At 39.8% G+C, this 25,480-nt stretch overlaps 1 protein-coding gene across 1 annotated transcript; it reads right to left on the bottom strand.

Moving 5' to 3' along the window:
* Positions 1-530: 530 nt before the first annotated feature.
* AVPR1A (arginine vasopressin receptor 1A) lies at positions 531-8,525 on the bottom strand. The gene is made up of 2 exons (XM_025883216.2): positions 5,614-8,525; positions 531-3,381 (listed from the first exon to the last, which is right to left on the bottom strand). The coding sequence occupies exons 1-2, from the start codon at positions 6,590-6,592 to the stop codon at positions 3,095-3,097; spliced, it is 1,266 nt and encodes a 421-aa protein (XP_025739001.2). The 5' UTR covers positions 6,593-8,525; the 3' UTR covers positions 531-3,094.
* Positions 8,526-25,480: the final 16,955 nt, after the last annotated feature.

The following is a 25,480-nucleotide window of genomic DNA, read 5'->3' as shown; positions in this document are numbered from 1 at the left end:
ACCCATCAATCCCTTAATACATACTTTAAAATGTTCCTTTTTCATCAACAATGAATGTTTATCAAATGCCCAGTAGCTGACACCACCAGCTTCTCCCTACCGGTGGATTGTTTACTAATTACATACCCACACAGATACAGTAATATTATATTTTTGCAGGGTGTTCCCACAGATAACTCCACAAAATTAACTAAGGTGATATAACACATTTATCCTTGATTGCAAGCCTTCACTAGGCATAGTATCTCAGGTCTTCTCCTCTGTCAGGAAAGGGGACTCTTTCCTTCCTAGCACACTCTTCCTTACCACCTGCAGTTTCCTTTCTTCTGATAGAGATAAGCAGGACTCTTTCAATTTGGAATATGGTTTGGGGACATACGAATGCCATTTCCAGGTACATCACATCAAGGACGTTTAGCAACTAGCTAAGTTAAGCTTCTCAGCCTAAATCACAGAGAATAAAACTGTCTACTTGCCTAGTGCAGAACAAGCACTTGGATCTTCGGGTGTATCCCCCTACTCTTTAGTGTTATCTTGTCTCCTGATGCATTTAAAAGGAGGGAACACAGCTGGGTAGGTTGATATGCCTATCATCTTATTTGAGAGATGTTCCTGGAAATAAGATTCAAACGGAATTGTTTTGCCTGAAGGTATGTGTCAACATTTTGAAATAATCTGTACAAAAAACGTGAGGTTATTATTTTGGAACTGGATGGGCTCATCTTCGTACCAACCAAAAGGACTTTAGTTTTGAACTGTTGAAGAGAAGTTGTCACAAGGGCTGACAGAGTCCCAAGGGAAGGGTTACTGAGCTACTGTTATGACCCAAATAATGAAGAACGGATTCATTTAATTGGTGGCTCACAACAGTGCCTGTTAAGAGACATATTTGCTATTTTTAAAAAACAGAGTTCTAAAACCTACGGGCTTAATTTCTATAAAACTTTTTTTATAGAAATTTTTTTAGGCATGTCCATTCAGGGAGTAGTGAGCCTGAGAATTTGGAAAGGCAAACGAATGAAGAGGAGGGAAATCGAAGCTTCTAGGTTCTCACAGGGCTGTACAGTCCTCAGCTTCTTATCTACAAAGTTAAAAAAAACACAACACTACAATAATGCTGTTGGTTATTGCTTCCTCTAAGGGATACAAAACATTGATGAGGTATCCTCAAATAATTGCATGATCTCTAAGAAGGAGAAGGAGCCAGACAAAAAAGCTCGGAAAAAACAACAACAACAACAACACTGGGTTCCATTAATGAAAAATGCAGTCAGAAGAGCCAAGTAATGCTGTAATTTATCTCTGTTTAGAAATAAAAGAAACCTATGCTCTCGGCTGGCTCTGATTTACCTGCATTTAAAGGAAAGCAAGTTCTATCTTTAAATTGGAAAACTCTGGTTAGGCAGGAGTCAGGCTTTGTGGCCTCTGGCCATGCTTTCCAATGAATCAGCAGAGCTATATATAAATTTTAGGATTTTATATCCCAGGCATGAAACCAACAAATTCTGGTTAATGGAAAGTAAACAGGAAAACGCTGTGCGATTCTGAAGACCCTATGACTATAATAAAAGCAACTGGTACATTCATAGAGTACTCGTCGGTTCATGAAGATCTTTTCACACCCTTGATTTCATTTGGTTCTCACAACAACCCTATGAGGTGTTATCAACCTTACTGTATAGCCAAGGAAATGAAGGCTTTATGTGTCTTTAAGTAATTTGTCAAAGTCATGCATTTAATAGCAAAGGAAACCATACTATGTGCAGAACAGTTCCGCCCCCCGCCCAATCTCCCACCCCCATCCACCCAACCATGCCTCTCCTCTGCTATATAACTGTTAGATGGGTGGGAGACTAGAAAGAAAGACCAAATTACTTTTAATTAAGCACGAGGGGACTTTCTATATCCTGTCACTCTTTTTTTTTAAAGATTATTTATTTATTTATTCAAGAGAGCAAAGGAGGGTGTGTAGTCGAGGAAGAGGGACAAGCAGACTCTGCTGGGTGTGGAGCCCCACACGGGGCTCGATCTCAGGACCCCGAGATCATGACCCCAGCAGAAACCAAGAGCCAGACGCTTAACCGACTGAGCCACCCAGATGTGAGTCACTCTTTAGAAGATTCTCTTATTTATAAATCTGGACACCCCAAACATGAAGTAATAATCTGGACACCCCACACATGAACCAGCATAATACAGGACACCTTATAACACTGGTCAAAACATATTTACAATGTTCTAGAGAAAGTCTACATAGTACCTTGTATAATCCATTTCTACTCTTCTAATAAAATCGGATATTCCTTATACAAATCTGACTTTAAAATGGCCTTGCAGGGGGAGAATAAAGGTTTTATTGGCCATTTGACAATATCTTCTCTACCCTTCAGCATCTTAGTAATTGTGCTTTCAACAACCCATAAAACACGAGGAACCTAAAACAAGGAGGGAAATGCCAGTTCTAAAGTTATCATTTTGAAATTTAGGTGATTTACAGCATTGAACAGAACTTTCCTCTTTCTGCTGTGAAGCAGGCATCCCCTGGTCCATATGCCTCAAGTGCTCATGCTTGTCCAAGGCACCTTCCCATCTCCAGGCCATCGTGTGAGATTGCATTTTCAGATGCATAAACTCATTTTTATTGGATGGAAACAATTTCTCTCAAGTTTCTTCTAATTTGTTTCAAACACTAAGACAGATGATGAGCTCCCTTTGTTCAGAAATAATGCCCCGACATTGTATGACTTCTAAATCAATCAAGCCTTAGTTATGTCCATAATAAAAGAAAAGAAAGGAAACCAACAACAGAATGTAAAGCCAGGGTGGTTATGGTTTTTCCTTTAGAAATGTAACTTCTATTTCTGGGAATTAGGCCTGCAAATTTTAGTGTAGCATTTTTTTTTTAATTAGCATCCCGTATAAAATAATTCATAACTTGTGGTCATAGCAATGCGAAAATGCAACTAGAAACCCAGTCTTGTCCTCAACACATCGATTTACACTTATCACTTATAAGTTCATTTGTTCTGATTTCTAGGATTCAGCCAGTGGACCCAAAAGTTGGTTACAAGAGTCAGGCTGCGTGAATGTGGGCTCAGGTGGAAACAGGAATGAATTTGACAGACTTGGAAAATTTAGGCGAGTCCTTCCATGTACCCATACTGTTGGTCAGGCTTCGGTTGTTAGTGTAAGAAGTCTGTCTTCTGCTCGCACTGTCAGAATCTTCTTTGTTGAATGTTTGCTTCATGCTTCGGCAGCATGAGAAACTCCGGACACAGTCTTGCAGGAGATGGCCACTGAAAAACATGTAGATCCAGGGATTGCAGCAACTATTCAGGGAGGCCATTAGCGCTGTGATGGTGACGGCTGGGTTTTCCGATTCTGTACAAAAAACATGGGGGGAGATGATTTAAACAGTCACATGCAAGTTACTGTGCACCGGATAAACTCATTTTTCTACAGACTCTTAGAAGTGGCAAAAAGTTATGGGTTAATACAGAAAATGAAGTATATTGTTTATCAGTGTATGGAAATTGCTTGGCTGTAAAATATTTTCATAGGCAAGATGTGTTGAGATTAATTCAGATATCTTAAACCACTTAAAAATATTTCAGCAGAATGAATGGGACTTTCAAGAAGCTAAGAATATTAAGTAATTTATTATTTTTTCTTTTTTTTCCAAATTTTTATTTAACTTCTAGTTAGTTGACATATAGTGTAATATGGGTTTCAGGATTAGAATATAGTGATTCATCATTTAATTTATTTAAAAAATTTTTGTATTCTTTATCTTAGCACTAGTATGTGCTAATGGACACAGCGCTTACAGAATGGCTGCAATTTCAATGAAATTTCCAAAGTCTATAGCTACATATATAAAATTGTATTCATCCTCACGACTAAGACAAAAGTATGACATTATGGACCATGTTTAGTAGTTTTATATTTTTTAATATTAAACATATTCCATAATAAAACTATACATAGTAGTAATAGGTCCCTGAAAGATTATTTATTTAGATTATTTATTAGAAGATTATTATTTAGTTGTTTGTGGAATTGGGTTTTTTTTTCTTTTCTTCTATGGTTTCTTTTGGTTTTAAAAGAAAACTATCTTTGCGGTTTGAACAGTTAAATTATATTAGAACAGCTGACTTAGGAAATTCCAATGAGTTTTTGAAATATTTTATGCTAATTTGCACTGGTAAACTACATAAAGATTATAACCTTTCACAGAACTATGACACTGATAATATACCTTTTCTAAAGATAAGAATAATCAGCAGGCACTTTTTCTTGATTATTAAATATAAACTGGGTCTTCTCACTCTTGCTATACTGGAATAAACTGCAGGTTATTTAATCAGACTTTGTGCTAAGATGGTACTATTAAAGGTGATCATGATCCATGGCTAAGACTGTATTCAAAAAGAATGAAAATCATCAGCATGCCTATGCACAAGTAGTAAAGTTTTTAAAAATTATGTCTAAATCCTGATAAAGCAATAGATTGAGTTTTTTATTTGACTCGCAATAATTAAGAGGCTGCTAAGATCAAGCAAGATAGGAAATGGTAAGCCAAAACATACCATTTATGTTGTATTATTTATCAGTAGTATTACAACCAAGCAAGTATAGCACATATACTCCCTACTGCAATCCCAACTAACAAAAGGAGACAGTTCTTTCCAGATACCTATCTCCCAACTACAGCTGCTGTTGGTAACATTCCTGTAATATATTTTATTTGAAAAAGTTTTTTTTCTTACTAAAAGGAAATACTTTTTTCAAGACCCAATATTAAATAATTTGGGGGGGATTTCTTGTGAAGTTAGTTTTTTCAGTTTGTGGAGGAATCAAAATCAAACAAGCTAGTAGGCGTAGAGGACATTCTCTGTAAACTCCAAGAGTTGTCTGCAGAGGCTGCAGCTGTGTGGTTAAGTTAGTGCTGAAAGACAAATTCATTAGTTTAACAAATTTAGAGGTTATCAGTGATCCTGCTTTAAAATACCAGAAAAAAAATGTTACCGTAATTATTAGAAAAAAATTAAAAGATTATAAGAAATGGAAAACTAAATGCTAAATTAGAATTATTGATTTCTTAAGAATCTTTCTTTAGAAAAATATGTCAGTTTATGCTTGCCCTTGAGGCATTTCTACAAAATTTTTGTATTAATTGTGATAACTTTTTACAAACTAGCAAAAAGCAGTTGTTGCCATAGAAATATTTCTCTGAATCCAATAGACTTGAAAGCAGAGTATTAGTGCAGTGGTTAGTGATGTGACAAAAAGTCATTATTCTGTTTTGCAGTTGCGTGCGTGGCTGACTCTAGGGCGCAGTTTCTGGATTTGTCTTAGGATCATTGCAAGCTACAAATGGAGAATCCTGGGCCTATTTCTAGATCTACTGAATCAAAATGTCTGGGGCGGAGACACCACCCCCCCCCAGAAACTGCCTTTTTGATAATTTCACCCAAGGCGTCATGCTTAGGCACGCAGAAGTTTAAGAACTACTGCCCCAGAGGATATTATGAAAAGAGACACCCTCTCCCCCGCCCCCGACACATACACCAGCCGCATCCCTGCACTTTCCTCCTTTCTCCGGATACCTACCGACCCAGACAAGTTTTTCATCCCAGACAGACCACATCTGGAGGATGAAGAAGGGCGCCCAGCAAACGATGTAAACTGTCACGATCACAAAAGTCATCTTCACGGTGCGGATCTTGGCGCGGGAAATGGTTTTCACGCTGCTGATACACTGCGCGAGCAGGAACCCCTTATGCAAGGGGCCACCCGCGCCCTCCGCGCCCTTCTCCCCGCGCAAAGCCGTCTTTCTGCGGACATTGCGCCAGATGTGGTAGCAGATGAAGCCGTAGCAGGTGCCCAGGATGACCACGGGCGCCACGAAGATGCCACCCGTCATCCAAGTCACATAGGCGCGGGGACCCCAGGGCTGGATGAAGGTGGCCCAGCAGTCAATGGTCTTGGTGACGTTGTCCACCTCGACCATGGAGAAGACGAAGTACTGCGGCGTGCTAAGCACGAAGCTCAGGACCCAGGCAGCAGCGATCATGAGGCGCGAGCGGCGCGTTGGCTGTTGCAGCGTCTTCAGCGGGTGGCACACGGCAATGTAGCGGTCGGCGGTCATGACCACCAGCATGTAGGGCGATACGAACATGCCAAACACCTGCAGATGCTTCACCACGCGGCACAGTACATCGGGTCCGCGGAAACGGTAGGTGATATCCCAGCACATCTGCGGCAGCACCTGGAAGAAAGCGACAGCCAGGTCGGCTAGGCTGAGGTGACGGATGAAGAGGTGCATGCGGGACGTCTTGCGAGGCGTGCGGTGCAGCGCCACCAACACACTGCTGTTACCTAGGACGGCCACCACGAAAGTCACAGCCAGCACGGCGATCTCCGCCTTGGCCAGCTCCTCGTCGCGCACGTCCCCAGGTGGGCTGCGGCCTTCCCCGAACGCCTCCGCTTCCCGGCTGCGGTTGGCACCACCGGCAGACAGAGGCCACCACTGGCTGGAGTTGTCCGCGGACACTGCGGCGGGGCCTCCGGAGATACGCATGCTGCCCATGCAGCGCCTCCTCGGGAGGCCGGCTCTCTTTCCACCTCCGCTCTCGAGGGCTCCTTGCCTTCGGGGCTCGCTGGGCTCTGCTGGCCCTCTTGCGAACGTCTGCAGGCACAGCGTCCCACCGTCAATTGAGCTGCTCTCGATCCCGTCGCTGGGCCCTTTCCCTGCTCTGTTTTTTTCTCAACTCGGAAGACGCTCAGGAGGTGCGCTCCGAGCCTCTGAAAGCACTGGGCTCCAAACTCAATTATTTATGTGGGGTTCGTTTCCCCAGAAGGCGCTCCCTCTCGTCCCACTGATTGGAAACTGCTTCGTGCCTATTCTCTCGCCTCTCTCCTCCCCTTTCCGGGGGTTTCTTTCTTTCTTTTTTTTTCCCCTCCTCTCTACGTCGGTAATTGTCCTCTGCATCACTGCTGCAGGGGTGGGGCTGGGAGACTCGCCGATTCCTCGGCTTAAGAGTCAGGATGGTGGCGCTTTCCCACGCTTCTCTTACAAAAACTTGGAGAACTGGACGTGCCATGCCTTTTCTGGGCTTACCAGTATTTCCTCAAGCCCCCCTTAACTCCTCATTTGACTTCAACAGACGTAGTTAATGCGGTACCTTGAAATCCCGAGTCCACCTCCGCGCGAGCACGGGCGAGCGCGCCTGAACTTGGAACTCGACCCCGCCCCCTGTAGCCGGGGTTTCTACCTCCGCAACTAGCCAACCGACCCCCGCTCCCCCCCGCCCCCCCCGCCACCCCCGGCTAATTTTATTCCCTAGGCCACTTGGCTCCGAGAATTTCATCTCTCCCCGCTCCGCTCCTCTCCCTCCGCACCCCAGGGCAACAACTGGGGGTGACTTAAAAGGCGCTCTCTTCTCAATAAATCTTTGATACCTGCTATTTGTTAGCCTGCCTACGACCTACGTCTGAGGACCGGAGGGACGCACTCAGTTATCCTACCGGACCCCCCCCCGTCCCCCCACCCAAGCCGTCCCTGGCTGCCGCGGGTGTATCCACAACAGGGAAGAGGAGCGTCTCCTGGTTTTCTGGAGTTGGGGGCGGGGGCCTAGTTTCTCTGAGCTGGATTCCTGGGGTTTCCTCCGGGAAAAGCCTGATTCCCACAGAGGGGATGGGCGGAAATTGGGCCACGGTAGTCCGTGGGGACTTCGTCTGGTTACTGCTGAATCGTGGGGACATCTCTTTGGATGGATAAAGAGCAGCTGCCTGAGAGCGGCCACCCAGGCAGCGCTGTCCAGCACATGGGAGCGAAAAATCGCCAGATCCCTGCGCTCGGGAGTGAGAAAGATGCAGTCTCCGGTCAGGAAGAGATGCTCTGAAGCAAGCGAGACCAAATACCTATTAATTTGTCATTCTGGACCGCTAGAGCCCAGCTGCCGGTCCAGAGCAAAGCAGAAATACTCTGCTCGAGCTCTGCGTTTTGACTTTGGCGGAGATATGCTTCAAACGACAGCGAGGGGGAGCTGTTTTCAGACTATTTCACCACAGAAAGAAAACACTTTATAAGGTTATCTACTTTGTAGATACACGACCATGACCTTTTGGTCAGAAAATTAGTGTTTTGCGAACGTGGTATAAGTTTGTCTTGGAAAAATATACATGAAATGTAGGCAAAGACACCAAAAGATTTTCTGAGGCGCAGTTCTCAGTGATAATTCCATTTTGCTTTCCAGTTTATGCATGTCCAGTCCCCAGGTTATCACATTAAGAGTGCTGGAGTCGATCTCTGGAGTCCTGCTTCATTGTGACTTATAAACCTCAGTTTATACAGCTTAATCATGGGTATAGAAGTATTTGCCTTATCTACTTATAAGGTTATTGTGAGGATCAAGTAAGATAGTGTTCTGTGTGGGGAAATGCTCTCAAATCTACAAGCTGTGTTTCATTGTCTCATTTTCTTCAAGATACCTAGGGGGCAAACGATTTTTTAAAAGCTCAGAGATGGGGCCCCTGTGTGGCTCAGTCTGTTAAGCGTCTGCCTTCGGCTCAGGTCATGATCCCAGGGTCCTGGGATCAAGCCCGGCATCTGGCTCTCTGCTCAGCGGGGAGCCTGCTTCTCCCTCTCCCTCTGTCCCCTGGCTTGTGCTCTCTCTATCCCAAATGAATAAATAAAATCTTTAAAAGAAATAAAAGTTCAGAGATGGAAAATAAGTCAAAGGTTTCCAGGCCACCTTTCTGGAAAATCCTCTGAGCAATAGGTTATAGTCACCGACAGATGACCTTCCTTTAAGCCACAAATTACATTATTAGTGCTCCTTATGAGAAATAATGTTGTCTGACCCCAGTGTCCCTATGTATTGCAAAAGTGTCCAGAACCCAGCAATTTCATTGCTTTTGGCCCTACACCTTTGAGCTTTTATGTTTTCTTTGGGGATGGAATCTGCACTACAGGGTCGTTAAAGTTCTTTGGCATGTTCTTATTTCAGAAAGATAGTGTGGTGGCCTCTCAGGAAATCATTCATCTGTGTAAGTCCCTTTGATCCAATAAGCAAACTATATCCAATTTACAAAAATAACTTCTTGGGTTATATCTGGTGGGCATAGTTAGAAGATATTCAGTGAACAACAAAACTAATTATCCATATGTATAGAGTATATCTATCAGGATACATATGGAAAACATGTTCAGTGTGGATTCCAGAACTTAGTACTTTTCTTAACCTGTGTAGTTTAAAAAATGTGTCTGTCTTAATTTTACTGGTTCCATATTCAAAGGAAACCAGGACCGTTGAAATATAGACTCACTATTCATTTACCTCACTGGACCTGCTATGAAAATTTTTCAGTGGAGGTTAAAGGAATTTTGGTCCTAAAATGTGAAAAGAACATAATCAATATTTTCTGTGGCAGCTGGTGCTTTTTCTTAGAGCAATTTGTGTTTGTTCTGTACTTCTTGTATTATTAAGACTTACTACTTTTTCTCTCTTACTTTCAGTGGATTTAAGTTAATATATTTGGGGGGTGAAATGATGAAAAGGAAAAATGAAAGGTGTGCATGCATACCCTGGAGTAATCTTTCTCTTTCATTTGTCAGCCTTCCTTTCTCCCAGTTTGCAATTCTAGGTGCTTAAGAAGTACTTTAATCAATGGAAGCAGCTACCTCCTTCACTTACTAGCTGGGTGACTTAGTTTTAATCTTTGAGTTTTAAAGTGTGCATCCATAAAATTTTGGTGGTAAAATATAATGCAGATACTGAAAGGATTATATAACTGGTTGTTTATGTTTCTGGCGTTTCATTGGTATTCAAAACATTAATTCTTCCTTTTTTTCAAATATGTAAGCATTTTTTATATTACCTGTTATTTTGCCAATAAGTTTTGTCCTTCCAATTAAAGTAGCATATCCCCAATTTCCTTCTGTGCAATAAAAGATATTGATAGGTTTTCTGTGAGAAAAGAGTTCCAAGGTCAAATACATTGGGGGAAGTGCTATGTATATGCATAAAAACCTCTAAGAAGGATGCCTCAGTGGCTCAGTTGGTTAAGTGTCTGCCTTTGGCTCCAGTCATGATCCCAGGATCCTGGGATCGAGTCCTGTATCAGGCTCCTTGCTCCATAGGGAGCCTCCTTCTCCCTCTGCCTGCCACTTCCCCTGCTTGTGTGTGCGCTTTCTCTCTCTCTCTCCAATACATAAATAAAATCTTAAAAAAAACAAACCCTGAGAAACTTGTTAAACTTTGTTTATCAATGTTTCCTAAACCTATTTAACCATGGAAAACCCCCATCCTTTTGTTTTCCTCAAGGACTGGTGATGCACATGTCATCTGACAATGGATATAGTTTGAAGAACAGTGAATAAAGGTACTTGAGGTTCCAGAATGCTTGGGGACCACCATGGATTTAGTCAAGTCAAGAAGTTGGGGGTTTGAGTCAAGTTTAAGCTACTCTCCTAGAGACAAGAATACCCAATATAAATGAGTTACATTTAGTTTATCATATTACCTTAGGTGCCACTTTATAGCTGCTATTCATACGTCCCCTTCCCTCTCTTCAGTCAGGTTCCCCCCCTTTTTTCTTAGCGAGAAAATGGAAGAAATTGGGTATCTGCAGGAGGACCCATTTTACTTCTGTAGCCCACAATGACTCCTTCTACTTCAATTATAAACTAATGGCATTATAGTTACAGGGCTACAGTCTGGTATTCATACTATTACTTCTAGCAAACCAACAAATATCGTTGGCACATCATTATGCTAAGCCTTGAGCTGGATATAAAGAAGTATGTAATGGCCACTAACATTTACTAAATACTTTGTGCCAGGCACTGTCAAAGTGCTTTCTTTGGGGCACCTGAGTGGCTCAGTTGGTTGAGTGTCTGACTCTTGGTTTCTGCGCAGGTCATGATCTCATGACTCCTGGGATCAAGCCCTGTGTTGGGCTCTGTGCTTGGTGGGGAATCTGCTCAAGATTCTCTCTCTCTCCCCCAGCTTGTGTGCACATACATGCTTGCTCTCTCTCTCTCTCTTTCTCAAATAAATAAATAAATAAATCTTTTTTAAAGGTGCTTTAAAAAGGTGCTTTCTTCATTTAAATATTTCTCATTTAATCCTCTCAGTGATCCTATGAAGAATGTACTCTTGTTTCATTTTACATTTTAAGAAACTGAGGCACAGGGTGCGGAGCAAGATGGCAGAGGAGTGGGAGACCTGGATTTCGTCTGGTCTCAGGAATTCAGCTGAATAGGGATCAAACCATTCTGAACACCTACGAACTCAACAGGAGATCGAAGAAGAGAGTAGCAACAACTCTCTGAACAGAGAAGCGACCACTTACTGGAAGGTAGGACGTGCGGAGAAGTGAATCCGAGGCAATATTCGGGAGGATAGACGGCGGGGGAGGGGGCCTCCGTTGGCCGCTTCTGGCAAGTGCTAGAGCAGCGGAGCACAAAATTGGAACTTTTAGAAGTCGGTTCCACTGAGGGACGTCACTCCAGTGGCTAAGCGGGAGGTGGAAACCTCGTGGGACAGTGTGGACTCAAGACCCTCGGGGTCACAGAAAGACCGGGGGTGCCTGAGTGCAGCAGAGCTCCCAGGTATCGGAGCGGGGAATCCGGCTGCAGAGACGGAGCCGAGGTGCGGGCTCTCAGCTCGGGGTGGCCATAAACTGTGATCCGCGGCCCAGTCGGGCCACTGCTCCTCCACAGGGACCCAACGAGCAGCAGAGCTGGGGAGACTCCCCTTCATCCCCCAGGAGGAGCGGCATGGGAGTGCACCGCAGGAATCTGCTGGGTTTGGAAACTCCACACGGGGTCGGGTGCCAGAGATAGAAACACTCGGTCACAGGCCGGGTGAGCGCGGAGTGCGGCCGGAGACCGGGGAGATGGGAGTGATTGACTGCTTTTCTCTGGGGGCACACTGAGGAGCGGGGCCCCGAGTTCTCAGCTCCTCCGGGCAGAGAGTGGGAGGCCACCATTTTCACCCTGGTCCTCCAAAGCTGTACCGAGAGCTTGCAGGGAACAAAAACTCCTGAGAGCAAACCCGAGCAGCTTGCTTAGCCTGGACCGACAAGGGTGGGGCAATTATGCCTCAGGCAAAGACATTTGGGAACCACGGCAACAGGCCCCTCCTCCAGAAGATCAGCACGAACAGCCAGCAAGCCAAGATCACGTGTACCGATCAAGGAGAATGGGAGAACTCCAGCGCTAGGGGAATACTGCACATAGAATTCATGGCCTTTTTACCATGATTCATTAGTTTTTCAAAGTTAATTTTTTTAACTGGTTTTTGTTTTTTTTTGGTTTTTTCGAATTTTTCTTTTTCCCTTTTTCAACCAACATCTTATCAATCCCTTTTAAAAAAAATTATTTTTCATTTTTAGAGTCATATTTTATCCCTTCATAGTAGTTACCCTTATTTTTGGCATATATATATATATATAAGTTCTTCTCTCTTTAAAATTTTGATATACAGTTTCTTCTAACAGATCAAAATATACCCTAAATCACTAGTGTATGGCTTTGTTCTAGTCTCCTGCCTGATCAAAGTTTCTCCCATTTTTTTCTGCTCTTTTTTTTTTTTAAATCTTCTTTCTTCTTTCAAACAACTTATCATCAATTCCGTTTATAAAACTTTTTATAATTTTCATCTTTACAGTCATCTTCCATCCCTTCATTGTATCAACCCTTATTTTGTACATATATAAGTCTTTCTTCCTTTAAAATTTTAGGAGGCACTTTCTTCTAACAGACCAAAATACACCCAAAATCTAGTGTGTGGCACTGATCTATGCACTAGCCTGATCATATTTGATCATATTCTGGTTTTTTTTGTTTTGTTCTGTTTTTGTTTGTTTTTATCTTTTTCTTTTTCTTTTTTTTTCTCTTTCTTTCCCTTTCTTTTCCACTGGTTTCAGGTCTTTTCTGATTTGTACAGAGTTTATTTGCTGGGGACGTTGTTAACCTGTTAGCATTTTGTTCTCTCACTCATCTATTCTCCTCTGTACAAAATGACAAGACGAAAAAAATCACCTCAGCAAAAAGCACAAGAGGTAGTACCGTCTGCCAGGGACCTACTCAATACGGACATTAGTACGATGTCGGACCTAGAGTTCAGAATCATGACTTTAAAGATACTAGCTGGGCTTGAGAAAAGCATGGAAGTTATTAGAGAAACCCTTTCTGGAGAAATAAAAGAACTAAAATCTAACCAAGTCAAAATCAAAAAGACTATTAATGAGGTGCAATCAAAAATGGGGGCACTAACTGCTAGGATAAATGAGGCAGAAGAGAGAATCAGCGATATAGAAGACCAAATGATGGAAAATAAAGAGGCTTAGAAAAAGAGAGATAAACAACTCCTGGTTCACGAGGGCAGAATTCAAGAGATAAGCGGTACAATAAGATGAAACAACATTAGAATAATTGGGATCCCAGAAGGAGAAGAAAGAGAGAGAGGGGCAGAAGGTATATTGGAACAAATTATAGCAGAGAACTTCCCTAATGTGGGGAAGGAAACAGGCATCAAAATCCAGGAGGCACAGAGAACCCCTCTCAAAATCAATAAAAATAGGTCAACACCCCGACATCTAATAGTAACACTTATGAGTCTCAGAGACAAAGAGAAAATCCTGAAAGCAGCTCGGGAGAAGAGATATGTAACCTACAATGGTAGAAACATTAGATTGGCAACAGACCTATCCACAGAGACCTGGCAGGCCAGAAAGGACTGGCAAGATAACTTCAGAGCACTAAACGAGAAAAATATGCAGCCAAGAATACTATATCCAGCTAGGCTGTCATTGAAAATAGAAGGAGAGATAAAAAGCTTCCAGAACAAACAAAAACTAAAGGAATTTGCAAACACGAAACCAGCCCTCCAAGAAACATTGAAAGGGGTCCTCTAAGCAAAGAGAGAGCCTAAAAGCAGCAAAGATCAGAAAGGAACACAGACAACATACAGTAACAGTCACCTTACAGGCAATACAATGGCACTAAATTCATACCTTTCAATAGTTATGAATGTAAATGGGCTAAATGCCCCAATCAAAAGACACAGGCTATCAGATTGGATTAAAAAACAAGACCCATCAATATGCTGTCTGCAAGAGACTCATTTTAGACCCAAAGACACCCCCAGATTGAAACTGAGGAGGTGGAAAACCATTTACCATGCTAATGGACACCAAAAGAAAGCTGGGGTGGCAATCCTTATATCAGACAAACTAGATTTTAAAACAAAGACTGTAATAAGAGATGAGGAAGGACACTATATCCTACTTAAAGGGTCTATCCAACAAGAAGATCTAACAATTGTAAATATCGATGCCCCGAACATGGGAGCAGCCAATTATATAAGGCAATTAATAACAAAAGCAAAGAAACACATTGACAACAATACAATAATAGTGGGGGACTTTAACACCCCCCTGACTGAAATGGGCAGATCATCTAAGCAAAAGATCAACAAGGAAATAAAGACTTTAAATGACACACTGGACCAAATGGACTTCACAGACATATTCAGAACATTCCATCCCAAAGCAACGGAATACACATTCTTCTCTAGTGCCCATGGAACATTCTCCAGAATTGATCACATCCTAGGTCACAAATCAGGTCTCAACCAGTACCAAAAGATTGGGATCATTCCCTGCATATTTTCAGACCACAATGCTTTGAAACTAGAACTCAATCACAAGAGGAAAGTCGGAAAGAACTCAAATACATGGAGGCTAAAGAGCATCCTACTAAAGAATGAATGGGTCAACCAGGAAATTAAAGAAGAATTAAAAAAATTCATGGAAACCAATGAAAATGAAAACACAACTGTCCAAAATCTTTGGGATACAGCAAAGGCAGTCCTGAGAGGAAAGTATATAGCAATACAAGCCTTTCTCAAGAAACAAGAAAGGTCTCAAATACACAACCTAACCCTACACCTAAAGGAGCTGGAGAAAGAACAGCAAATAAAGCCTAAACCCAGCAGGAGAAGAGAAATCATAAAGATCAGAGCAGAAATCAATGAACTAGAAACCAAAAGAACAGTAGAACAGATCAACGAAACTAGGAGCTGGTTCTTTGAAAGAATTAACAAGATTGATAAACCCCTGGCCAGACTGATCAAAAAGAAAAGAGAAATGACCCAAATCAACAAAATCATGAATGAAAGAGGAGAGATCACAACCAACACCAAAGAAATACAAACAATTATAAGAACATATTATGAGCAACTCTATGCCAGCAAATTAGATAACCTGGAAGAAATGGGTGCATTCCTAGAGATGTATCAACTACCAAAACTGAACCAGGAAGAAATAGAAAACCTGAACAGACCTATAACCACTAAGGAAATTGAAGCAGTCATCAAAAATCTCCCAAGAAACAAAAGCCCAGGGCCAGATGGCTTCCCAGGGGAATTCTATCAGACATTTAAAGAAGAATTAATACCTATTCTTCTGAAACTGTTCCAAAAAATAGAAATGGAAGGAAAACTTCCAAATTCATTTTATGAGGCCACCATTACCTTGATCCCAAAACCAGACAAAGATCCCATCAAAAAGGAGAATTACAGACCAATATCCTTGATGAACATGGATGCAAAAATTCTCACCAAAATACTAGCCAAGAGGATCCAACAGTACATTAAAAGGATTATTCACCACGACCAAGTGGGATTTATCCCTGGGCTGCAAGGCTGGTTCAACATCTGCAAATCAATCAACGTGATACAATACATTAACAAAAGAAAGAACAAGAATCATATGATCCTCTCAATAGATGCAGAAAAAGCATTTGACAAAGTACAGCATCCTTTCTTGATCAAAACTCTTCAGAGTATAGGGATAGAGGGTACATACCTCAAGATCATAAAAGCCATCTACGAAAAACCTAGAGCGAATATCATTCTCAATGGGGAAAAGCTGAGAGCTTTTCCCCTAAGGTCAGGAACGCGGCGGGGATGTCCACTCTCACCACTGCTATTCAACATAGTATTAGAAGTCCTAGCCACAGCAATCAGACAACAAAAAGAAATCAAAGGCATCCAAATCGGCAAAGAGGAAGTCAAACTCTCACTCTTTGCAGATGATATGATACTTTATGTGGAAAACCCAAAAGACTCCACCCCAAAACTGCTAGAACTCATACAGGAATTCAGTCAAGTAGCAGGCTATAAAATCAATGCACAGAAATCAGTGGCATTCCTATACACCAACAACAAGACAGAAGAGAGACAAATCAAGGAGTCGCTCCCATTTACAATTGCACCCAAAACCGTAAGATACCTAGGAATAAATTTAACCAAAGAGGCAAAGGATCTGTACTCAGAAAACTATAAAATACTCAGGAAAGAAATTGAGGAAGACACAAAGAAATGGAAAAACGTTCCATGCTCATGGATTGGGAGGACAAACATTGTGAGGATGTCAATGCTACCTAGAGCAATCTACACATTCAATGCAATCCCCATCAAAATACCATCCACTTTTTTCAAAGAAATGGAACAAATAATCTTAAAATTTGTATGGAACCAGAAGAGACCCCGAATAGCCAGAGGAATATTGAAAAAGCAAAGCAAAGCTGGCGGCATCACAATTCCGGACTTCCAGCTCTATTACAAAGATGTCATCATCAAGACAGTATGGTACTGGCACAAAAACAGACACATCGATCAATGGAACAGAATAGAGAGCCCAGAAATGGACCCTCAACTCTATGGTCAACTAATCTTCAACAAAGCAGGAAAGAATGTCCAGTGGAATAAAGACAGTCTCTTCAACAAATGGTGTTGAGAAAATTGGACAGCCACATGCAGAAGAATGAAACTGGACCATTTCCTTACACCACACACAAAAATAGACTCCAAATGGTTGAAAGACCTAAATGTGAGACAGGAGTCCATCAAAATCCTAGAGGAGAACACAGGCGGCAACCTCTTCGACCTCAGCCGCAGCAACTTCTTCCTAGAAACATCACCAAAGGCATGGGAAGCCAGGGCAAAAATGAACTATTGGGATTTCATCAAGATAAAAAGCTTTTGCACAGCAAAAGAAACAGTCCACAAAACCAAAAGACAACCGACCATGGGAAGCCAGGGCAAAAATGAACTATTGGGATTTCATCAAGATAAAAAGCTTTTGCACAGCAAAAGAAACAGTCCACAAAACCAAAAGACAACCGACAGAATGGGAGAAAATATTTGCAAATGACATATCAGATAAAGGGCTAGTATCCAAAATCTATAAAGAATTTATCAAACTCAACACCCAAAGAACAAATAATCCAATCAAGAAATGGGCAGAAGACATTAACAGACATTTTTCCAAAGAAGACATCCAAATGGCCAACAGGCACATGAAAAAGTGCTCAACATCGCTTGGCATCAGGGAAATCCAAATCAAAACCTCAATGAGATACCACCTCACACCCGTCAGAATGGCTAAAATTAACAAGTCAGGGAACGACAGATGTTGGTGGGGATGTGGAGAAAGGGGAACCCTCCTACCCTGTTGGTGGGAATGCAAGCTGGTGCAACCCCTCTGGAAAACAATATGGAGGTTCCTCAAACAGTTGAAATTAGAGCTACCATAGGATCCAGCAATTGCACTACTGGGTATTTACCCCAAAGATACAAATGTAAGGACCCGAAGGGGTACGTGCACCCCAATGTTTATAGCGGCAATGTCCACAATAGCCAAACTGTGGAAAGAGCCAAGATGTCCATCGACAGATGAATGGATAAAGAAGATGTGGTATATATACACAATGGAATATTATGCAGCCATCAAAAGGAATGAGATCTTGCCATTTGCAACGACGTGGATGGAACTGGAGGGTGTTATGCTGAGTGAAATAAGTCAATCAGAGAAAGACATGTATCATATGACCTCACTGATATGAGGAATTCTTAATCTCAGGAACAAACTGAGGGTTGCTGGAGAGGTCGGGGGTGGGAGGGATGGGGTGGCTGGGTGATAGACATTGGGGAGGGTATGTGCTACGGTGAGCGCTGTGAATTGTGTAAGACTGTTGAATCACAGATCTGTACTTCTGAAACAAATAACGCAACATATTTTAAGAAAAAAGAAAAAGAAGAAGATAGCAGGAGAGGAAGAATGAAGGGGAGTAAGTCAGAGGGGGAGACGAACCAGGAGAGATGATGGACTCTGAAAAAGAAACTGAGGTTTCTAGAGGGGAGGAGGGTAGGGGGATGGGTTAGCCTGGTGATGGGTATTAAAGAGGGCACATTCTGCATGGAGCACTGGGTGTTATGAACAAAGAATGAATCATGGAACACTACACCAAAACAAATGATGTAATATATGGTGATTAACATAACAATAAAAAATTAAAAAAAAAAAGAAAACCTTGAAGACTCTGCCAAAGAACTCTTAGAACCAATGAATTCAGTAAAGTTACAAGATACAAAATTAACATACAGAAATCTGTTGTATTTCTATACACTAATAATGAGCTATCAGAAACAAGTTAAGAAAACAGTTCCACTTTCAACTGCATCAAAAATAACAAAATACCTAGAAATAAATTTATCTAAAGTGAAAGATGTGCACATTGAAAACTATAAGACCCTGATGAAAAAAATAGAAGAAGGCACAGATAAATGGAAAAATATGCCATGCTCATGGATTGGAAGAATTAATCATTGTAAAGTCCTCACAACTTAAAAGCCATCTACAGATTCAGTGCAATTCCTATTAAAATGACATTTTCCACAGAACTAGAATGAATAATTCTAAAATGTATATAGAACCACAAAAGACTCTGAATAGCGAAAGCAGTCTTGAGAAAGGACAAGCTGGAGATATATATATATATATATATATATATATATATATATATAATGGAATACTACTCATCCATTAAAAAGAATGATAACTTGCTATTTGCATTAGTATGGATGAAACTTGAGGGTATTATGGTAAGTGAAATAAGTCATCCAAAGACAAATACTTTATGATTTCACTTATATGTGGAATGTAGAAAACAAAACAAATGAACAAACGAAACAAAACTTATAGATACAGAAAACAGATTGTGGTTATCATCAAGGAAGGGGTTTGGTGGGATCAGTGAAATGGGTGAAGAAGGTTAATTGTATGGTGACAGATGGTAACAAGACTTAAAAGGTCAAATTACTATATTTTACACCTGAAACTAAAATAATGCTATATACCAATTTTATGTCAGTAAAAAAGAATTAGCATTGAGTTGATAAATATAGTTTACTACATAAAATATTAATAAAAATCAGTTATTAAGGAAAAAAATTTACCCAGTGAATGATGTGTTTCATACACATGTACACACACATACACTGGATTTTTTAAAAACGCTGCATGTCAAACATGCAAAAACATCAGGTATTCATTATAATATTTACAGAGTCAAGTGAAAAATGAGAACAATATTTGGTTCTATTTAAGCAGTTTTGTTTTCTTATGGATAAAATGTGTTTGCATGTTAGAATGCAGAGCTATGGCATTAAAGGAAAGCTTTCATACTCAATAAAATCTTAAGTATCTAATATTTGTTGATGAAAAATAAAAATTCCATCATTTGTTTAGAATAAAAAAATCCTCCCTAAGTCAGTCAACACAGGATTAGTAGAAAAATCACTCCAAAGATTTCTGAATTCATTGTGGCTTATATTATATATTTAGGAAATGTTTGCATTTAAAACTTATATGATTGATTTAATTAAAATTTTAAAAAATGTAAACTCATTTAAAATGTTGAATTTAAGACTTTTGCTCCCAGTGAATTAATATTTATTTGTATTCTCTGGAGATTCATAAGTCAGCAACTTTGATATTATGCCTAGAATTTGATAATCAAGATACATTCTTTTTCGGGTGCCTGGGTGGCTCAGTCGGTTAAGCATCTGCCTTTGGCTCAGGTCATGGTCCTTGTGTCCCAGGATTGAGTCCCACATCGGGCATGAGAAAAGGTTTGCATTTTTTTTTAAATTCCAGTATAGTTAACGTACAATGTTATTTTAGTTTCAGGTGTGCAATATAGTGATTCAACAATTCTATACACTACTCCCTGCTCATTGAGTTAAGTATACTCTTAATCCCCATAACTTATTTCACTGATCCCTGCCCTCCCACAACCCCTCTGGCAACCACCAATTTTTTCTCTATTGCTAAGAGTCTGTTTTTGGTTTGTTTCTTTTTCTTTGTTCATTTGTTTTGTTTCTTAAATTGCACATGTGAGTGAAATCATATGGTATTTGTCTTTCTCTGACTGGCCTATTTCACATAGCATTATATTCTCTAATTCTCTCCATGTCATTGCAAATGGCAAGATTTCATTCTTCTTTATGCCCGAATAATAGTCCATTGTGTATTTACCACATCTTTATCTATTCATCTATTGATGGATACTTGGGTTGCTTCCATAACCATAATTTGGTTATTGTAAATATGCTGCAATCAACATAGGGGTGCATATATCTTTCTGAATTAGTGTTTTTGTATTTTGGGGGTAAATACCCAATAGTGTGATTACTGGATCATATGGTAATTCTATTTTTTAAGTTTTTGAGGAACCGCCACCCTGTTTTCCACAGTGGCAGCACCAGTTTGCACTCCTACCAATGTATTTTTTTTATTATTGAAGTATAGTTGATATATAATGTTACATTAGTTTCAGGTGTACAACATAGTGGTTTGACAAGTCTATACATTATGCTATGCTCACCGTAAGTGTAGCTACCATCTGTCACCATAAAACACTATTATAATCATTGACTATATTCCACATAATGTACCTTTTCTCCCCAGACTTCTTCATTCCAAACTGGAAACCTGTATCTCTAACTCCCCTGTACCCATTTTGCCCATTCCCCAAGCCTCTCCCCTCTGACAACCACAGTTTGTTCTGTGTTTAAACTCTTATTCTGTTTTTTGTTTGCTTATTCATCTGTTTCTTAAATTCCACACATGAGTGAAATCATATGATAATATTCGTGTGTGTGTGTGTGTGTCTGTGTGTGTGTGTGTGTACCACATCTTCCTCATCCATTTGTCTATCAATGGGACTCTTAGGTTGCTTCTACATCTTGGCTATTGTAAATAATGCGCCAATAAACATAGGGGAGCATGTATCTTTTTGAATTAGTGCTTTCATTTTCTTTGGGTAAATACCCAGTAATGGAATTACTGGGTCATATGGTATTTACATTTTTAATTTTTTTTTGAGGAGCCTGCATGCTGTTTTCCACAGTGGCTGTACCAATTTACATTCCCATCACAGTGCACAAGGTTCCTTTTTTCCATATTCTTTCCAACACTTGTAATTTCCTTTCTTTTTTTTTTTTTTAAATCATTCTGATGGGTGTAAGGTGACATCTCATTGTGGTTTTGATTTACATTTCCCTGATGATTAGTGATGTTGAGCATCTTTTCATGTGTCTGTTGGCCATCTGTATGTCTTATTTGGAAAAATGTCTATTCAGGTCCTCTGTCCATTTTTAATCAGATTATTTTGGGGGGATTTTTGGGGTGTTGAGTTGTATAAGTTCTTATATAATTTGAATATTAATGCCTTATCAATCATTTGCAAATATCTTCTCTCATTCTGTAGATTACCTTTTTGTTTTGTTGATGGTTTCCTGCTCATTTTCCTGCTAAAAATGTTTAAAAACATTTTCAAATGTAATCCCAATATTTTATTTTTACTTTTGTTTCCCTTGCCTTAGGAGATACATCTAGAGATTTGTTGCTATGGTTGATGTCAGAGAATTACTGCCTGTGTTCTCCTCTAGGATTTTTATGGTTTCACATTTAGGTCTTTAATTCATTTTGAGTTTATTTTTGTGTATGGTGTTAGAAAGTGGTTCAGCTTCATTCTTTTACATGTAGCTATCCAGTTTTCCCAGCACCATTTATTGAAGAGATGTTTTCCCATTGTATACTCTTGCTTCCTTTGTCAAAGATTATTTAACCACATAATTGTGGGTTTATTTCTGACCTCTCTATTCTGTTCCATTGATCTGTGTGTCTGTTTTTGTGCCAGTACCATGCTGTTTTTATTAGAGCAGCTTTGTAGTATATCTTGAAATCTGGGATTGTGATACTCCCAGGTTTGTTTTTTCTCAAGAATGCTTTGGCTATATAGGGTCTTTAGGGTTCCATATAAATTTTAGTATTATTTTTCCTAGTTCTGTGAAAAATGCTGTTGGTATTTTAATAGGGAGTGCATTGAATCTGTAGATTGCTTTGGTATAGCAAATACCAAAGTATTTTGATATTATGGACACTTTAATGATATTAATTGTTTCAATCCACGAGCATGGAATGTCTTTCCATTTGTTTGTGCCATCTTCAATTTCTTTCATCGGTGTTTTATAGTGTTTGGAATACAGATCTGTTACCTCCTTGGTTAAGTTAATTCCTAGGTATTTTATTCTTTTAGGTGCAATTGTAAATGCAATTATTTTCTTAATTTCTTTTTCTGAGGGTTTGTATTTTTTGGAGGGTGCTGACATCAGGAATTGTGATGCTATTGTTATCTTCTTATCTACTGTGAATACTATTTTTGTAAAATAAATGAATGTTTTCTCTACTTTTCTTGCTTCTCCTTTTCTTCTTTCTTGAGGTTTAACAGCGGCCAATTTTGAAAAACACCTTCTATTCCTATTCTTCATCCACTCTCCTACGTCATGTCTGCCATCTCGCACACACTTGCCAGATGCTTCAGGTTTTCTAAAAGCTTCTTTTCTTATCACCGTGGAAGACTGTGATTCATATGGGATTGTTGCATTTTATTTTGTCTTAGAATTTCATGGTGATAATTACATATTTACAACTAATTTATCCCTGGATGAAGCAGACATATTGCCTGAGAAAAGGTCAAATCCATTTGGACTGTAACCTCAATGTTTATCTGAGATTCTCTAAGGATTATTTTCTCCAAATATATTTAAGATATGGATGTAAAATAGAATAGGTTTGAAATATTTGGGGCTTTATCTCAGTGTTCTCAAATACACTTTTATCTGGAAATGTTCTCTGATTACATGGTAAGTCAAGGGGATAAAACAGCTGTAAATACATCACCATGACAGTTTCCTAAGTACCTGGATAAAACTGTAAGGATAAGGAGAAATTTCTCACAATTGCTCATTGCATAAGAAACATGGATAACAGAGCAGATAGTATTTTCAAGATTTTACAAAAGACGCAGAAATATCATTCAAGTGGCTGCTTCTTAGCAGAGACTTCTAACTAGGCAGGAGGCATACTGTTAGATTTCATCTGAAATTCTTCAGAGGTACGACAGTTCTTTTGAGGAGAAATGTAGTATAGAATTTTGAAAATATGGTCAAGAGACTTATTGCTCAATAAGAAATTCCCAGTTTGAAATGAGGTAGGCCATAGTTTATGCACAAAATAAATATTTATTGATTTGGTTTAAATTAGAGATATATAAGCTGACTAAAAATGAAATTTAGTATTTGTTCTTATATTAATTTCAATCCTTCTTTGCTTAGGAATTGGCAAAGTCCCTTGTCAGCTTTAAATTAAAAGAAAAGGGCTCTGGTTCTGTCCAGTCATATTTCTTTCATCATTTTAAGTCCAGCACCTTTTATTTATCTTGATCTGCTGTGTCATACTGTTCATCTTTATGTCACAGCTTTTTAACTACAAACGCAGAGGATTATCTGTGTAGCCTCCTGGCCGGCTTATTTGCTCTTATGGCTTCAGTTACAATCTGTGTGTAAAAACTCCCAAATCTGTATCTTTAGACCAGAATTTTTCTTTGAATCATACTTAAATATTCACCTTCTTACTTTATATCTCCATTTTGTCCTTCAAAACCCTCAAATTCAACATATCTGAAACTGTTCTCATCTTTCCCTCAAACACCCTCTTCCTTCTTTTTTTGAGCCCCCAGTGAATGGTACCACTCAGTGGCCCACATGGGAGTCATGTGGTCATTCCTTTATTCCTCCCAATTCTTTATTCCCTGATGAAGTAAATCACCAAGTGGTGTTTATGCTGAATGCATGTACTTCTGTCTGTGTTGAGGCCTCCATGTTCTTTCATCTGGACTATCTGTTAACTCTCTCACAGCTCTGACTCTACCCACCAACCTCCCTTTCCGCATCCATTTTTTACATAGTGTACTGATGACCAATCTTTCAAGAACTGAAACTGGGCTCATGTGTGGCATGTTGTGTAGGGCAGTGTTAGATATCAGAATGGGGTTATGAGGGAAAGAATGGGGTAATGGGGAGTGTTTCATGTTTATCAAGGGGTCTTGGGTTAAAAAGAGATTGAACCTAGAAGAAAACATTGTTAACAATTCTAGTCACAATTTTTAAAATTTTTTTCAATAAAAAGTGTTTTTGGAGACTCAGAGGGGATATGATTAATACAGAAAAGATTTGCAGTTATTGGTGTGTTTTCAGTGGTACAATACTTTGATTTTTTTTTTTTTTTGAGGATTTGACATGACTTCTAATATCTTCCTTAAGTTTTGGGCATTAGGTTTGACCTGGATGCACAAGCATGTTTTGAATGGGTTACAGAACCAGAAGTGGGTTGACATAAGATTTAGAAATATGTTTTGTGTTTTGGTTGGCGACTGAGGCAGTAGTGTGTTGATGTCAACTTTAGAAGTCAGTTCCCTGCCATGAGTTCACCTGGTTGCTGACTTTCAAAACATGAGCTCTCTGACTGGTCGGCTTTTAGAGGCATGTGCACTGAAGTGAGTTGTCACTGATCAGTTAGATAGGTTTAAAACTTGTTCTAGGTTTGTTTCCATGACTCTAGATTGATTGATTAATCATTGATTAGTCATTGATTAATTAGAAAGGTTTACAATAACCATTTCTGTGATTTACCATTATCATGGCTTAAGACAATAATTTTTTTCTAGAAGAGTGAGGACTTTTTATTCTCACCTATCAAAATATATTCCCATATTCTATGTTTAATTGCTTATTTGTCTGTCTTCCCCACTATTTGAACTCTAAATTCAGGACCTGTTTTTCTCATTTCTGTTTATCTTAGCATATAGCACAGTGCCTGGTATACCATATTCTTTAATAATTATTTGTTGAGTAAATTAATGGGAGTGGTTTATAGTATATTTTCTCAAACTTGACACAATCAAAACTTTAGGCTATATAATTCTTTGTCTGGGGAGCTGTTCTTTGCACTGGAAAATGTTTAGCATCATGCCTGGCCTCTTCCCACCAGATGCCAGAGGTCCTCCCTCTGTTGTGATACACGAAGTTGTCTCCACATTATTACTAAAGGCTCCCCTGTGCAGCAAAATCATCGTAGACTGAAAACTACTGGGCTACATGATAAAATCCTTGGACTTTAAGACTGAAATAGGGATCAGAGATATTCTTATTCTGTTTAACCTCTGACTCACTTTAATATAATGACATCAACTCTGTAGAAAAGTCCAGGGTTTAGT

Source organism: Callorhinus ursinus, unplaced genomic scaffold (genome assembly GCF_003265705.2).
Source record: "Callorhinus ursinus isolate GAN/ISIS: 27379988/994484 unplaced genomic scaffold, GSC_fseal_2.0 scaffold14, whole genome shotgun sequence".
In the NCBI taxonomy this organism is placed as follows: domain Eukaryota; kingdom Metazoa; phylum Chordata; class Mammalia; order Carnivora; family Otariidae; genus Callorhinus; species Callorhinus ursinus.
Note: the sequence above shows the minus strand (reverse complement) of the source record. Positions and strands in the feature narration are given on the sequence as shown.